Source organism: Leptonotus elevatus, chromosome 13 (assembly GCF_054856555.1).
Source record: "Leptonotus elevatus isolate MCC_2025b chromosome 13, RoL_Lele_1.0, whole genome shotgun sequence".
Lineage (NCBI taxonomy): Eukaryota > Metazoa > Chordata > Actinopteri > Syngnathiformes > Syngnathidae > Leptonotus > Leptonotus elevatus.
This window is the reverse complement of record NC_141251.1, coordinates 9952903-9970619: the sequence shown is the minus strand read 5'-3', so window position 1 is coordinate 9970619 and position 17717 is coordinate 9952903. Positions and strand designations below refer to the sequence as shown.

At 38.4% G+C, this 17717-nt stretch overlaps 1 protein-coding gene across 5 annotated transcripts in view; it reads left to right on the top strand.

Annotated features, from left to right (window-relative positions):
* The first annotated feature begins 7733 nt into the window (after nucleotides 1-7733).
* stk32c (serine/threonine kinase 32C) overlaps nucleotides 7734-17717 on the top strand; it is a 53247-nt gene continuing 43263 nt past the window's right edge. For all 5 annotated transcript variants that reach the window (XR_015096797.1, XR_015096796.1, XM_086092273.1 and 2 more), the window contains exon 1: nucleotides 7734-8184. Coding sequence is in view for 3 of the 5 variants with exons in the window: in XM_086092273.1 (XP_085948399.1) it covers nucleotides 8103-8184 (82 nt within the window). In the remaining 2 variants the exon portion in view is untranslated. The remainder of the gene's footprint in view (nucleotides 8185-17717) is intronic.

Below are 17717 nucleotides of genomic sequence, written 5' to 3'. Positions count from 1 at the left end.
ATGGATGCCATGGCTCTGTAATTGTTGGAAAACACTGGAGATTTACATGTAACTAATTTGACCACAGCTAACATATTGTCTATCAATGAAACGAGGATGGACAAGTCTACGTTTTCCCACCGACTCTTAAAGACATGGCTAAGTGGAACAAAGAAGAGTGCTGATTCTCTTGTGCAGGTATTAAAATGTCCACTAGGTGTCTCTAGTTTCCCGCAGGCAGTGGAAAAACACTCTTCAAATATCCAAAACAAAAGGTTACATAATGTATGCAGTTTGACTTTGTAGTGTTTTGTGATGTACTGGTTTCCTATATAAATTACTGAAAAACTGTCAAGATGGAAATTTACATATTAACCTAGTAAGTACAAACAGTGACACTAAAGACCAAGAAATACTTTCGTCTTTTGTTTGATTCTCATTGTGTTTATGCTTGTACATTGTTGTGAGAAAACATTACACAATTGTGTGTGCAATTTATAAGTACTATTTTGGTGACAGATACCACGTGACGGATGAGTCAGATGTTATCCTCAGAAGTGAACTGATGTTCATATCTACACTGGGATCACCTCCTAGAATAGAAAAATGTGTGCATCCCTCTCTTTTAAGAAAATAAATATATATATATATATAATTTTTAACCTGTGTACAAAAAAAAAACATAGTAAAATGTTTTTGACAGCCTCAACATAAAGTTTTTATTGTGCTCTTGTGAATGCGCTAATGGATACATACTAGTCTACGACTACTTTCAAGCTGCATTGGAAAGCTGTCATGTACACGGAGTAGAACCAATATAATGGCCACTTGCACAATCCAATAAAATCCAATACAAGAACAGTATCATAAAGTCTCTCCTCGCAAATATAATTATGCTCTATTTCAGAGAGCTATTTGTTTAAAAAGTGCAGCCTAGTGTGGTTGTGTTTTGCTGTGTTCCTGCATCATACATAGTTGTTTCTAATATTGTTGTACCTATTATAGTTGCATGACAGATTCACAATTTAGGGGGTCCTTGGTTTACAACGAGTTTGTTTGTACATGAAACTGAGCACCATGTAGTCCAGTGTTTCTCAACCCACAGCTCATCAGCAAGCTCTGGAGAAGCTTGATAACGATCCTCACCTGCATAGGAATTGGGAGACATGGAAAACAGGCTGGATAGTGTGCCCCGAGGACCAGTGTTGAGAAATACTGCTGTAGTCCATCACTAACCTATGCTTCAGTGTGGACTTACTCAACTTAATCCAACTCTTAATACCACCACTTTTATGTTGCAACTAGAACAAAACAAAACATAAATACTATACAGAAACACGATGTACCAGTATACAACTGTGCCACATACATAACCTGGAACAGTTCAGAATCAATATTTATCGAATAAAATTACGAAATCATAACACTTTTACATAAAATAAATCATAATCACTAAAGATGCTGATTACTAAATGTATTAATGTTTGCAGATTGCTAGCGATTTGTTTTGCTTGTTGAAGTTGGCTGTAATAAGTTAGTATACGTTTTTTTTGTTTTATGCCAGTATCAGCCATAAGGTAATTGATGTCAAAATAAAAACGTTAGGACGCTTACGCCTCTATTTTTTAGCAGTACAGTAACACTATGTTATGATGGTTTATGGTGACTGTTAGTAGGCCTATCCGTCAGATGTAGGGCTTGTCTGCCCCCTGGTGGTGCACAGATGTCAGTTGGACCCAGAGAATGGATGGATGAATGCCGGAAGGTACGTACTTTAGGCTACATTACTTTTTTTTTTTCTTTTTTTCCCCGTGAAAGTGCTCACACTGGCTTTTCTCTACACTCTTTGGTTTTGAATGCGCCTTAAAAGGCCCGCCGTGTCTTTGGGCAATCCAGACAAAGCACGCTGTAGTGCATTATGATGAAAGAAAAACCTTCTTGTGAATGTGACCTCGTGAATGTATAGCGTTCTTTGTATTAGGACAGAGTAATGGCGTTACATAACCAGAATATTGTCACCGCGGGATTAAAAGAGATGAAGCTCTTCAAGCATGCATAAATACTTCTTCCTTAGTTTGAGAATAGCTTGTTTGTCCTCCAGTGTTCTCCTTTACTTTTGGTCGTTTCCCGTACCGATTCTCTAGCAGCTTAGCAAGAGAGCTCACGTTGATGGCCTTGTCAGGCACTTCTGTCTGCTTATCCACTTTAATGTTGTCCATACCATTTGCCATTTTATTATTATTATTATTTGTTGTTCTTTGTTAATTTAATGGCACTCCTTGTTTTCCTTTAATTATGTTTACACTGCCTATAAATAAAATTAAATAAATATAAATTATTATTATTATTATTATTCATTTGCACAGAAACTAGAGCTTATATATATATATATTTTTAAATGATCCAAACAGGGATAGGAACCCCACCGAATAATTTCTGATGAACACAACTACTTAAGGCCCTGTTCATGTGAGATTTCAAACCAAAAGCCAGCCCGCCAGCCATCCCTCCACCGAGACAGACAATCAGCCAGACAGACATCCCATCCAATCCAGCCATCCAACAAATACTACAGTACTCAGTTTAATTTACAATTTTGCAATAATCATCCATCCATTTTCTTAACCACTTGTCCTCACAAGGGTCGCAGGGGTGCTGGAGCCTATCCCAGCTGGCTTTGGGCAGTAGGCGGGGTACACTCTGAACTGGTTGCCAGCCAATCGCAGGGCACACAGAGACGAACAACCAATCCGAGCTCACAATCACACCTATGGACAACTTGGAGTGCTCAATTAACCTGACATGCATGTCTTTGGAATGCGGGAGGGAACCGGAGTACCCGGAGAAAACCCACGCAAGCACGGGGAGAACATGCAAACTGCACCCATGAAGGCCGAAGCACAGACTCGATCTCACGTCCTCTGCACTGGGAGGCGGACGTGCTAACCAGTCAACCACTGTGCCGCCCTGGAATAATCATATCAATCACAATTAATCACAATGCTTATTAATAGCAATATATTTTATAACACTCGGAAGCTGAACAGCACAACTGAGAATAAACCTTATGCTCACATAAAAAAAAAAAAATCCAGTTCACTGTTGTCACAACGAAGTCTTGTTTGACGTTTTCTTTCTGGATTGGAGTAAGAAGTAAGAAACATCTCATTTGACCAATTATACAATTTACTCTTTTATCAATCAAAAGCCCCAGTAGACTGTAACCACAACAGCCTACCGTCATATAGCCTCACACTGCCTCCACCAAAAAGTGTTACTCGATCGGTCATGTGGTACAGCAATCGGCATCACTTTCTATACACTCTCACCATGCTTATGCAGACTCTGGACTCATCGCTGAACACGACATTCTCCACTTTTTCAGGATCCAGTGCAGGCATTGCCAACAATTGACTAGGATTACTTTAACGTCAAAATAAGACTCAGTAGCAACAGCGGACTTGGCAGTTTTGCAAAGGCAGGGAAGATATGCCAAAATGTTCTAAAGCACAGTTATGCTGTTCATCCCACATTAGGATGATGATTATTTCAATAATTTTGTACCGGTACTAGTCTTAAAAAAATGGTTGGGAACTGCTGCCTCAGAAAGCACAAGTGATCATATGTTGTTGTGGGCAATTTGTATAAGTCGTTGGCGTTATGAAAGGTTTTGGTCTGTGAACAAAAATTGGGAAAGCAATGCATCATTATAATTAAAGTGTACTGTACATTAAAAATCTTCAAGTTAAAGCCTAAGCCAATTATCACAAGCCAGCAGATTTCCCCCTGGAGACTGCAGGCCTGTCTTCTCTAATAACCTTGTCGGCAGTGTGATGAGCAGAGTGACTCTGCTCATTGTGCGGCAGCAACCTCTCCTGTGGAGGGCTGTCTTGGTCTGCTCGCGGTGATTAGCCACAGACAGCGGCTTGGCGAGAGTGCTTCCGTTTTGAAGCCGCAGGTTATCGATCTTTTGTCTCATCTGGCTAAAAATATTACAGGGTTGGAACGAGAAGGATTCAACTGTGTGGCACATGACGTCTCCAAGGGAACAGAGGTGACACCGGAGAAGCAGGCCGGGGAGCTATTTTAGTGGACAGCCAGTGTGTCTCATTGAAGAGGGAGCAGATGGCAAGGATGCACGCGCACGGCGAACCGATCTCTGCTCAAAGTTAAGGTGCCTTTGATTCACCTGGAGGGGTCCTATACTCACTTGTCGCTCAGCATAGCGCTCAGCGGGTAATGGAGGATGCACTGGTGCCCCTCGTGCACAATGCCAGATGAAGGGAAAATGGTGGGGCACTAGAGTACTCAAATTCAGTGCTTTGAAGCTTACCGTGTTTCCTTGGAAATTGGACACACACACAAAAACTAACATTTGAAGGACACTTTTGCAAAACAAATGAAGGAATAAAACATGTCTTCCCAATTATTACGTGTAGGCTGTTTTGTTCATTTCCACAAAAATAGTTAATTCCCTTTAATGCATTTTTACAATGTTTTTACATTGCATTTATTTCCTCCACACATACATCTCTTGAGGTTGTAAGAGAGATTCTGCTTGGAAGTACTGTATACTGCCATTCACTGTTAAAGATTTTCCAGATGTTCCACAGGTTATCAATAAGGTGGAGGTTAAGGAATGATGTGAACCGACCAGGAAAATGAATCCCGTTGAATCTGCATGAACTGAAGAGTCAATAATGTTGTACTATAAAGCACATCTCTTGTTGCAAAAGATACAAAGACATTGTTCATCGTCTATATGCACAAGCGAATATTTGCTCTTCACGAAAATGTGGAATGTGTGCCGAAAAAGTGAAAAGAGCTTTGTTCAGCTCCGATTGTACACCACTCTATACTGCCCCCCTGTGGTACTGCTATACAAAACCCAAATTACAGGAATCGGCAGGTCCCATAGATCAATGTCTCTGATTCTCTTCTGCACTTGTCTTTCTTGTCTTTGTGCAGAACAATGTAACCTCATTTTATGGACCTAGATAGATAGATAGATAGATAGATAGATAGATAGATAGATAGATAGATAGATTGATTGATTGATTGATTGATTGATTGATTGATTGATTGATCGATCCTCTATATGGGCATCCACAGAAGCACTTAAAAAAATATTATTATTATTATTTAGAATAATCTGGGAAACTATTAATTCTAATGTGAGTAATCTAAATAGACAGACAGTAAAAATAACATATGCAAAACTTCCCCAGAACAACAAAAACAAACTTTTATTTTCCTTTTCTACAACAAAAGAAAGAAAAGAAAAACAAACAAACAAAGGTACCTGTGTTGAACGGTGGATTACTGGCACTAAATTACATGATAACAAAAGTACATTAAAATTGTAAAGTGTGTGTGTGTGTTTTAAATAAAATGCAGTTGTTAGTGGATGTGTGGATGTAATCCAAATCTGCATATTCAGCAGTGATGCTAAATCATGAAAAGATCAGTCAGTAAGTAAGACAGCAGAAACAGTTCTCAAGCCACAATAGCTTCTTGCTAATAGAAGCTCTGAAATCAGATTTTTTTTTTAATAGTCATAATGTTTGTAGAGAACTACATGAAGAAAGCAAAACCTTTAACATGTATGCTTAATTAGCTACTAGTATAATATTCGAGACAAACAGATTAGAGCCTTATTGACTTAACCATGTGGAGAGAAAAAAGGAGCGATATATACGATATATTATAAGTACATAAAAAAAGGGGTATGAGCTAAAAATGTCAAATCACAGAGAAAAGGGAAATGTCAACAGTTGGTCAGCACAGAACAGCAAAAGCAAGAGCTATCTTTCTTGTGCAGGCCAGTTTCAGCATGCAACTGTGATTTCTGAGGTCTGGTCACAGCAAATTAGGGAGGGGTTGAACATGGAATTTGGGAGAGTATACAGTATATCTATTTCCTTCAAGGTATGAAAAAAAAATAGGAGGAAAAGTCAGAATCAGTCACCGAAAGCTAAAAATACCTTCCACAGGAAGCAGTTACATGAGACACAGCTTTTTGTAAACAGGTTGCGCAGTGCAGCGGATTTTCGTACCGACCTTTCCTTGGCTACTTTTCAGGATTTTTACTGCCACATGTTCCGGTTGAGTTCCGCTCCAGCATAGTGTTTGTCATGTGCAACAGTCCATGTGCTCAGCATCCTCACAAAGGATGTTGTGTTGCTTTTGTGCTTTGCCAGCTCTGTTCAAATACTCTGAAGAGGACCTGTAGTTTTATTGTATTTATGTTTCCTTTCCTTCTTGCTGCTTATCCCGACAAAATGTAATCTCTGTCTTGCTTTAATCAAAATTAGTCAAAGGTAAATTTCTGTCCATTCCTTCAACTAAAATGTGTAAAATATCCAAACGCTATATACAGGAGGGCCTGAGTCACGTTTTGAACCTTTACAGACCTCACAACTGTGAGACAAAAGAAATAAGTTAATTTTAAGTGTTTTTAGTATAGCAGAATCAAGTCTGGCAACTTTCCAGCCATTCTAAAACTACTGTATGAAGGGTCCCTCTATTGATAAAGTATGTGTAAGAAATGACAATCATTGAATTAAATTAATACTGTATGTAAATCTACAATAAATGAATAAAATGGAGAGTGATTTAAACTTGAAAACTGAATAGCATAAGATAAGGTGGTACCATGGCTACTGCGAGCAGTGAATCCCCCGCCAGCAACAGCAGCGGCAGCAGAAACCAATATGACCCCCAACTGCACCAAATTATATTTTATTTGGAGTGGGAGCGACTTTGAGCGAGGAAGAGCCCAAGCCACTCTGTGCGCCATGCAGCATAATTCTTAGCAATAACTGCATGAGCCCATTTCATCCCCAACCTAACACGAAAAAGTGATGAACGGAATCAATCAAAGTCCACCATTCAGTTCTGTCGTAGATCAATTAATAATTTATGCACAGGAAGCTACTGGACATGTATGATCTCAATCTTGTTTTAGTACCAGTACAGGACATTTTTAAGGAAGTTAAGTTGTGTTTAAATTGTGAGTATAAATTAAATTTTCAAGAACAGTATGATTTTTGGGAGAAAAAAAATGCTTAGGTACAATATCTGTTTAACTGTTGTTTGCAATACAATTTTTTTTTTATTAGCATCATTATTGAATATTTCTTCAATTTTCCAAATATTTAAACATAGCGTTAATGTTCAGACTGTGCATAATGTTATAGTATCTTACAATAATATTCAATGCGAATAAAACCTTAAATCTTATTTTAATGTTGGCCAGTAAAGTGGTTGGAGAGCTATGCATTTTTTAAGGGGGGTATATACAAAGAATTCCACTGGGCTCTTCTATGTAGTCATACATGACAGTCGCTAACGTCGACTCCATCAGCTGTCAAGCTAGTTGAACAACTATAACTTCCGGTTTTACATTCCAAAATAAAACAGCATCGGAACCGTTACTCTGTAACGACGCCAGTACGCCACATGATTATAATTATCATTACCCTGTAATAACTTCATTTAGTGTACAAAACATGCATTTTAATCACGTCACTCTAATGTTACCCGTGTTACATTGTTGTCAAAACAGGGAGATTAAGATATAAACGTTAATATACTTACTATTAAATAATATGACAATGTTTCCTGTATTATTAAATCGTATTCATATAAGAATTTAATATAATCCAACATCTGAAGGAAGATATTATTCTTAAAAAGGAATTTAACTTCCGGTGTGGTAACGAGGTTTACCTTAACTCGCTCTCGCTCGTAGCGGGAGAGGCTCGAGTAAAGTCCGTGTGGTTTCCTCTCACAGACTACGGAAGCCAACCGAACGCAAGCGTCACCGATAGACAAGCTTACCGTTATGTGCCCGTGGAACTTGCTTAAACACATTTTTACGCCACCGCCGCCGCTCCTTTCTCTCGAGACCCCCTCCAAAAAAAGGACTTCAACTCGCTCTTCCCCTACATCCGCCAGACCAAATAATAGTAACAGTCACGAGCGGTGTACAAAAAAATAAATAAACAACGGATTCGGTTGGCGTGAAATATGTGCTCAATTGTTCCTGTTTAGCGTTTGCAGTCTCCCACTCTGAGGTGTAGTTTTCTCTTCAAGAGGCGAGGAATGCTATCTGAGCATCAATGTTTCACTGGGGAAAGTGGAAGAAGAGGATGGGAGCCAATAGTTCTTCAAAGAGACCCGTTTTTGACGAAAAGGAAGATGGTAAGTCATGACAAAGTGCTAATAACACTCCTTTCGGAGTTTTTGCTGATGTGTGCATGTTTGTGAATATTTCATGTACATCAGCTGTCATCGATCTGCAGGTAATTAGCATTAGCTCGAGAGGTTGTTGCTGCCTACGCGGAGTTGTCCAAGTTTCTTTTGAATGAAGCCAAACTGCTCTCTGTGCTCAGCCATTGTTTTGTCTTACAATAACAACGTTCCGTTTTCTTGTCTGTATAAAAAGTGCAGCATAGCACCCACTACCCAGTCACTGGGAAATATGTCCAAGCTTGAATGAACCCTTTGAGACAGGAACTAGTGGAAGACAGAGAGTTAATTGCATAATTAAGTCAAGATTAGTGTCATGCATGGAAGTAATGTTAATTCATGATGGCTTGTCAGTGAGGGAAATAAGCCTCGCTGAAGTCCACTGCTGAATCTTGATGATAAAATACAGAGCTTCAGTGTTCTTGGGAGTTAAAGAGACAACTTGAGTAAATGAGGTCATTTCACCACAGGGATATGGTCATCATATTGCCTCCACGGCTTTCATAACTGCAACAAGGAATAACCCAAATAAGCATCTTTTTTTTGCTAGTCACCTTTAACTATAAAACAATAACCAAAATACACTTTTTTTTTTACATTCCTAATGGTTATTGATGTGTAAGAAATTAGTTGCATTTTTAACTGTGAAACAATAACAATGTCACTCTTAACATTGCCTATTGAAGCCAGGAATTCTCAGATTTGTGCCTTGGTCGCATGCGATTTGTGCAGTGACACAGAATGCAAAGTAGAAGGACGGATTTGCCCGCTGCATAGGTAGTTATGCGGGACCAAAACTGAAAATAAAATAACATTGAATACAAAAAATAAATATAAATGGAAATAAAAACAAAAACAACAATATATATATATATATATATATATATATATATATATATATATATATATATATATATATATATATATATATAATAATCGTTTTTATTTTCACTTTTAGTATTTATTTTTATTTTTATTTAGTCATTTATTTATTTAGAATTTTGGCAGTTTTGGTTCATACTGCCAGGACAAAATGTTATTCAAATGAGGGTGCGGTCCTACGCGTGTCTTGCGTTGGACTCCGCCGTTGCAAACTGCCTTTCAATGGTCGAGTGAGCGGCTCGGCGAACAAGGAAGTCTCGCCGGCTTGCATTGGAGAACTGGCATGCCACTCACATGTCACAACCCACATGCTAAACTAAACTAGTGATTACTTACACATTAGTTCCGTGACTGCTACTACTACTACCACCACTTGTTATTCTTCCCATTATTCTTCAGTTTCTTCTTCTACTTTATTCTTGTCGGTCGTCAAATACTTTTTACTGCCAAATTCTTTACATGCGGATACCGTTTCAAATGGTTTTTTTTTACTTTGTGTGCACAAATAAGTTATTGTGCAGATATTTTATTTTTATTACAATTTCCAAGAGGAAATTAATATTCGTTAAAAGTGCATTGCAGAGGCTGTCACCTTTTTACACGTGACTGCTGCTTCTGGCCTAAAGCATAACTGCAGCCTCTGTGTAAAGCTGTGCTGCCATGTAACCTAAGTCATCTGTTGCAAAAATATTGTACTTTTTTTCTTCTCTGTGTCACATCCACAACTATGTTTGTGTGTGCACAACAAGGAGCACAGTTTGATTTGGAATACGTTCTATTCCCAACAATATTTGAGATCTAAATGTTAGGGCAAACCTGGTATGTGCTTTTTTTGTTTTGACACTTTTATTTATTGTAGAACCGCAGTTGTATGTGGCAGTGGTATGCAGATTATTGGGTCTTTCTCAATTCCTGTCTCATGGAGACTTGGGTTCCACAATACTGAAAAAAGAGTAATGGCATCTGTATCCAAATCTTAACCCAAATGTAATTGTTTCAGAGCTGTTTTTTAAAAAATATTTTTTGCCTGCTTTACGCAACTAATTGAGCAAAACTAAATATTTGAAAGCTCTCTTAAATACGCAGTACAATTATACACCACTGCAAGCAACAACCACAGTAATGAAATTCTTGTTAAATGAATACAATGCTAATGCACAACTGAACATTTTACCTCTGCAAGGGCTAAAAAAAATGTATGCAGTTTTTGGATTGGTTTAGGGTTATCTCTTTGTTTGTGTGCAATTTGGCCTTGGCAGAGTTCTGTGTCTCTTGAGTGCTCTTGCTTATTCATTTGCTTTAATTAAGATGGGGTATATCGGCATTGAACGTTATTTACTGTTAATGGCAGTCTTCTCTCCTTGAAAACTTAAGAGTGTAAGGATCCGGCAGTTTGTCTCCTTTGTGAAGAAGTGGATTCTCTTTCATCCTGCGCACTGATAAGAAACAGAGGTGCAAAGTGCTGTTGATGCTGCTACCTTCTGTGGCTGCCTTTTTAGATCTATTGGAAATCTCTTTGAGAAAAGTATGTGGTCTACATTTGGTAAAACTAAAAACTGGCAGTAGCTTAGCCGAGCTTGGGAACCGTAGGGTCTTGGTTTGAATCTCACTGCAGAAAAAAATGAATTACGACTTATTGTTGGAGAAAAGCTAGTCTTCATCCCGACTGCTTTCGAGGTACCCTTAAGCAATGCACCGAACCTCCCCTACATCACTCTGACATCGCTTGTTGCTTGCCCGCATGTGTGTGGTCTGGTACGCAGTGGTGTGCAACAAATATATACAACAGAGTGTGAATTTAATTTCCCCTTAAGGGTTTAAGATTATTATTTAAAAGAAAAAATACTGGCACATGCAGCAAACATAATGAAGTTGAAGGTCAAATTGTTCCAAAATTCCTCTCGTGTTAAAATAATACATTTTAATTCTATTCTAAGAATTACAATTGACTGAGAAGTAGTATCGAAGCTGTAACAGGAAGTGTGATACTTATGTCATGGGTCGCATAAATGATTAGAGCAGGTTAAGAACTTTAAAATGTCACTTCAAATATTGCCAGTGCAGATAACAAAGGTTTTATGATGTCAACACTTTGCCCCTGGAACAGATCATTTTGTAACTTTTCATATACAAATACTGTAATTGGTTGTGGTTGCTGCAACAATGAGCACTTAGCGTATGCTAGTTAAATGGGAGTAACATGTTTTCTTGCATAAATCACTTTTATGTTGTCTTGGTCAGAGCAAGAGAGAGCGCATTTTCCTTGTTTGGCATTTACTCTTGGAGATTTTTGTTTCATTTCATCATTAGGCTAATAAAGTTCACTTTCATCTTTTGGATTAATATTCCTTGAACGGCGAACAGTGAATTGTTGAAATGTGCATGTGATGAGCGTGCCATTGTATCATTATTTAGGTATGTATTTTTGATGTTCCTTGTTAAAGCCGAAGGCAAATTTCCACTTATGTGGACAATAAGCTTCCATTTTTGGTTTGTGCACTCGCGCGTGTGTGTCTGCCTGAATGTCTGAGTGTGCGTGACTGCTCTTCCCGTCAAGGATAAGTGTATGAGGCAATGAAAGCAGATTTTGTTGAGGATAAAGATAGCTGCAGAGAGATGGCTGATTACTTGCACTGAATGCTGAGACACCCACTTGCTTTCATCTCTGTTACAAACTCTCGGTTTCAGGGCTTTTATTGGACTCCACTCCGTGGCTTGCCTGCAGCTACTGGCCTCTTACAGAGACCACCATAATTGGCCATAGCCATGCAGCGCAATATGTGAGGAATACTGTCACAATCTTAAGGCAGTATTATTACTAGCACAGTATCGTATGATTCGTTTGTAAACAACATCAACAAACAAACCCTGAAGTCAAAATAGTTGTACGATGTTTACAAAACCGAAAAAGTTAAAATATAAGGTAAAATTGAAGAGTTGAAGCTGAAAAAATAATAATCAATTTTAGTCAGGACAATTTGAGTTCAAGAAATTGTGACTTTGATATATATTTTTTTTAAACTAAAATGTTCAATGCATGGTCACAGACTTTAGGAATTATATGGACCTAAAGGCAATAGCCTTGTGTCTGTGAAAGATTTATACTTGACTTGTAAAAATGTAAAATATTACTAAGAATAAAAAATGACAAAAGTCCTTTGGACAAATGATCAGAAAAAATATAATCTTTCACTATCAAAGTGGATTCCTGCTGCTAAGTCAATTCCTTAGGCGCTTTTCTTATGCACTTTAAATAAGTGGGGATTTTCCCGTCTGTTTCTGACACTCCTACCATGCGTATCCTGAAAATATGGGCACAACCACCAATAAGGCGTAATCGGTGAATTCTGAAGGTGGCCCGAATTGGAACATTTTGAAAAAAAGTCACACTTTGATTGTGAAATAAAGTTGCGTTGTGGATCCAGAAGTTATCACCAATTATGTGTGCGTGACTCATCTGCAGGTTACGTCAAAGGAGCGTGTGTTTTTGCAGTCTCTTCTTTTTTTTTTTCTTCTGAGAGAGCTCTGTATTGTTCATTCGGTAATCTTACCGATTCGACATGACATCATCGTTGCTCTCTTTTTTTCCTTTTTCCTTTTTTTGTATGTGCATGTGCGGGTGTGTGTGTGTGCATATGTGCGTGCGTGTGTGCTCATTAATTCACCTAAAACCTATTAAAAATCCCATACCGTTCACCTAAACCAAATATTTCAGAATCCAGCTAGAGTCGTGAAGTTGTCAGGAGACCCGAGGAAGGATCAAAGAAAAGAAAGAAAAGAAAATTAACCACCGGGTTACCAACCAGAATCTTTCACCAACCCCAGAAACATCTAAATTCCAACAAATTAGGGAGACCTCAAGAGACCAAAGGAAAGGCTGAGGAAAGGAAGGAAGGATGCATTCACTTCTTAATAAATCAAATTCAAGCAATTTAATCAGAATACAAGATTCTTAATGGAATGCTTGGAAGATGGTGCAAATTGAGTTGACCCAAAAAGTTGAAAAAAAAAGAGTCAGCTGGCGCTGATGCTTTTATTCGCCATTCAATATAATATAATGTCAACGTCACATGTCGGCAGTCAATGAGTGCATATTACATACATTACATAGTACATAGTACATACATTAGTTTGGGAAAGGCATGCGAGCAAGCAACAACAAAGGAGGGAAATGAGGGCTTTTTCATAATTTATCTCCATTGTATGTTCACAGCGTAGAATTGCAATTTAAAGGTTGAACACACACACTATCACAATCATATTCTAATAAATTAAAAGCAGCCTTGCTTGACTATTAGCCATTGACTGCCTCAGAGGGCACACTGCACAGAGGAACACCATTTAAATGAGAAATATTTAGTAATTTTTCCACAAACTAAAACAGTTCAGAAGAGTCTTTATGACATGTCCGCTGTCCAGGGATCAATAATTACAGTATATTCTTTAACCACTTTTAAGCCTCGTTGAAATAAATAAAGCGTTTTTTAGCGGGTGGTCTTTTTGTTTGCAAATGATGAACCGGGTACACATGAAAAGACAATCGGGCTGTTGTAGTCCCGATTTTGCCCCGACCAAGGATGTCAAATACTCGACTTGTATCTTATGTCTTCTAAGATTGTCCAATTAAGATTGTCCTTCTGTCTGTGGTGTGTTAAGACTGGGTGTGTCCCACTAATAGTGTCCCAAACAAGTCGGTGTCAATAATCTTTAATGTTAAACATGCTCAATATTTATGACAACATTTTCAGGTGAAAACTCACTCGTCTTGAGCTGCTTAAAACTCTGTGGACGCGAGTGGAAGGTAGCCAATCAAAGAAGGGCCCTGACTGACTAACAAGTAGAGGGTGGTAAATAAAACAAATATGTCCCTACCAAATTTGGTTTTCTGTATAAAAATTGGTTCCCCAGATGGCAGGAAGTATTTTCCAAAGCATGTCACCATCTTACAACGCTCCTGCCTTCGGTCCTCTTAGGAAACACTCGGCAACTATCAGCACATACCCGGAAATGTCCGATTTTCTTTGTTTGTGAGATGTTGTGGGAGCTCTGCCTCTTAGGACGTGATTGTAGACCGGCGGTGGAGGACAATCTTTATGTGTGTGTGCTGTTCTGTTCTTGAGATTTTCAGAACAGACCAGACACATAATGATGATTTTCTATCGTTATACGTGGAATCTGTCACAGATTAAAAAAAACAAACTCATCTCTTAATATTTGAAAAATCCTTGAGTGTGTAGCGTGCCCAAAACCATGAAGACAAGGGGGCAAAGCTAGGGGATTCCTAGTGGCTATTTATGTTCAAGTGACAGCCCTGAATCTGAAAAAAAAAGAAAAGAAAAAAGAAGCTAGCTCAGATACATAGAGTAAAAGCATCACTTACTTTATTGTCCCTCATTAGTGTGTGGATCGGTGCATGTGACACATTCAGCAGACACGTTACCAAAGGCAAATGCCTTCCTATTAGCCACAATAAAGACATGCATTACTGTCCATGTCAGAAATAGATGATGGCAGCAACATTAACACATCTCTCTGTTGCAGAGAGCCGTCTGGTTTCTAACAAACGCACAATGTTGCTATGTCATGCAATTGCACTAATACCTTGCCGGTTAGTCATGTTAGCTGGCACCATGAATAATACAGATAGACTGGCAACAATGCACAATGTCAAAAAAGTCGACAGCACTCTATGTCCCACACAGGCACATGTCAATTTGCCATGTGCTGTATGTCAGGGTCTGCTGGACTGTATGTAAGCCCAAATGCTTGTATGTGTGTGTAGCAGTGTGAGCTCAGTCCAGCAGGAGAGGAGGAATTGTGCAGGCACTTTTTAAATGACCTAGTGTTAGTGCGCCCTAAGACTGCCGTAAATCCAGCAAAAGATGTGATACTGTAGTTACAGTAAATTACAAGGGTTTGAACCCCCCACCCCCCACCCCCCCAATTTAACTACACAAGATAACCTCTGCGGTAACTGCATAAATCCTTCAAGAATGTCTTATGCGTGCTTTTACTGCGTCTCCACAATCCAAAGTCACAATATTGCTCCTGGTGATGATAGTCAAAGATGCTACTAAGTCTTTCAAAGACAGGAGATTATCCGAATGCCAAATTGACACCCCCCCCCCCCCCCTTCCTTAATGTTTGCTTCTGCAGTGAGAATAGGATTAGGACAGGTGACGGTCAATTGAGACTTGGTCAGCGAAATTTTCATATGGATTCTTATTCATCACCTTTTATCTAGACTTTTTCACTTGCCCATTTAAAGGACCAAGTTTCTACCATTGCAATGCACAGTAAATTGAAGTCCACTCTGCTATGAGGCTGCTAGGGGCAGTTTGACTTTACAGAGAAGTATATAGCTTCTTTCAGGCTATCCCCCATCCATTCCCACTGCTTCAATTACAGTACTACTGTAGATTCATGGGGGGGGGGGGGGGGGGGGGAGAAAACAGAAGAGAAGCAGCAGCAGTAGGTTCTAATTCCTGAAGGGGGACCTGGATTGAACTCTAGGTATATTTTTGGCTGCAACCTGGATGCAAATAGAGAGCAATTAATAAACAAGAGTGACAAATCTAATACTGTAATCCCGTTCATTAGGTGTGGTGTATTGTACGTCTGCAAATGTGTGTGTATTTGTAGATGTTCAGGTCTTTTATGTGTGTAGCACTCTACATATTGCAAAGATTAAACAGGATTGCCCTGAGAAACCAATTATACTATATTTCCCCCCCTTCTGCATTGGTTTCATGTTATAGTTAACACAGTAAGATAAGAATATGACTCTTCCTATACAAGTGGCAAAATATTTGAAGAGATCAAGATAATTAACTTAAATTTGTATTTATATTCTGATTTTTCTCTACTCGGATTATGAGTAAATAATCCAACATAATCACATCGATTTTTTTTAGAACATTATATGTTGTATTGACAAAAAGGAAGTTTTCCTAACTTCAACCAATAAATCCCTGCCAGATATTCCATCAGCCTTGCCCGCAAATATAAATGACGACTCGGAGACAGAGTGGGACTGTATGTCCTCTCTCACGTGCGCACTTTGAACTCATCAGTCCCGTGAGCGAGTCACATGATGCATTCAAAGACGTTTGGAAATAGCATCGCTTAGCAAAACGGAACATGACGTGTATAAAACAATACACGTAACCTAATTCACTACAGTATATTAGCATAAAATAATTATAATAGAAATTATGTTATTTGTTTGTTTTGACAATAAGAGCCCTGAATATTGATTTTGACTTTTGAGTTCTGCGCAATAAAATATTCGCAAAATTACATTACAGTAGATCTTAATTTTCCGTTTAGCTTTACTTCTAGACAAGAAAATACAGTTTGCTGTGTTACACAATGTGAATTTAAGGAATAAAAACAGTTGATTATATAAAAAAACAAAAACACTTAAATGCCCTATTGTCTTTTTTTTTTCTTCTTCTTCGAGTGGCAACTTAGAATCATGTGAAAAGTAGTCAATACATTTTTTTTAATATCCTACGAAAATCGTGAGTTTTGCTAGTCAGTTTGTCCATTTGGCTCGCAAAATCCACATTTTGACGCAAAAACTGCGATGCGAGGCCGCTTATTTCGAGTCTTGCTATATTTGCAAGACAGCAAACTTACTTGCTAAGCCATGTCGTACCCATCTTTAAAATTAATTTTCAAAAGACAAATCTACCCTCTCCACTAAATATAAAGTACTTGCATATTGTACCTGATGTAATGTGCAGTTTGTTGGACACACAGTGTGTTCATTTTACTTGTTCAGGCTTTGTTTCAGATTTGGAAGCTGAATTTAGAAGACTGGCACAGAAAATTACATAAGAAGCCAACCTGATTTGTCCCAAGTGGGCCGGAGTTTTTGACGGCGATAAAGGGGGAACTCATGTGTTTGCTTCTAACACACACACCCCATAGTTAAGTATTAGATAATGCTTTCGGTTAACATTTTTCAGTACAGTAGTTCAGGAATGCCAAAGTAGTTTGCTTTAAATCATAAAACATGACAATACTTCAACTGAGCATTTAGTTTGAATCTTTTTGAGGGAATTACCTTTTAATGTTAAAAATGAGTGAGAATTAGGCATTATGGAATTATGGGAATTGTTTCACTTGCAACGAAATAGGAGCATTGCTGATTTTTTTTTTTATAGTGGCTGTTCGTTTGAAATGAGGTTGGAGAAGGTGACTGAGGTCTTCACATCAGTGATCGAGGACAAGAAACACCTACAGCCGTGTTCTTTCTTTGAGTTCACATGTCGTGAGCTTGCCTAGGGGTTTGTTTTTGTCCAAAACAAAAAGTCATGTGTGGGGAAAAAAATAGAAGATGATTTAATAATATCAGGTTAAGAAAGTCAATTAGCGTGCACCTCTACACAAAATGCAATAACAAGGTTGCTGTAAGACCCATGTTTACATGCTCAAAGTCAGTAATCACATTTGCCTCCCACTCTAACCATATTTTGCTAACCCCAGGCTTCAAATCTGATTATTTTAGACGCAGGGATGCACAAGCACAGCGAATAATCTTTTATTTGACGATGTTGCCTATGAAAAGCTCAAGTCTAACGTCCTCTTCGCTTTGA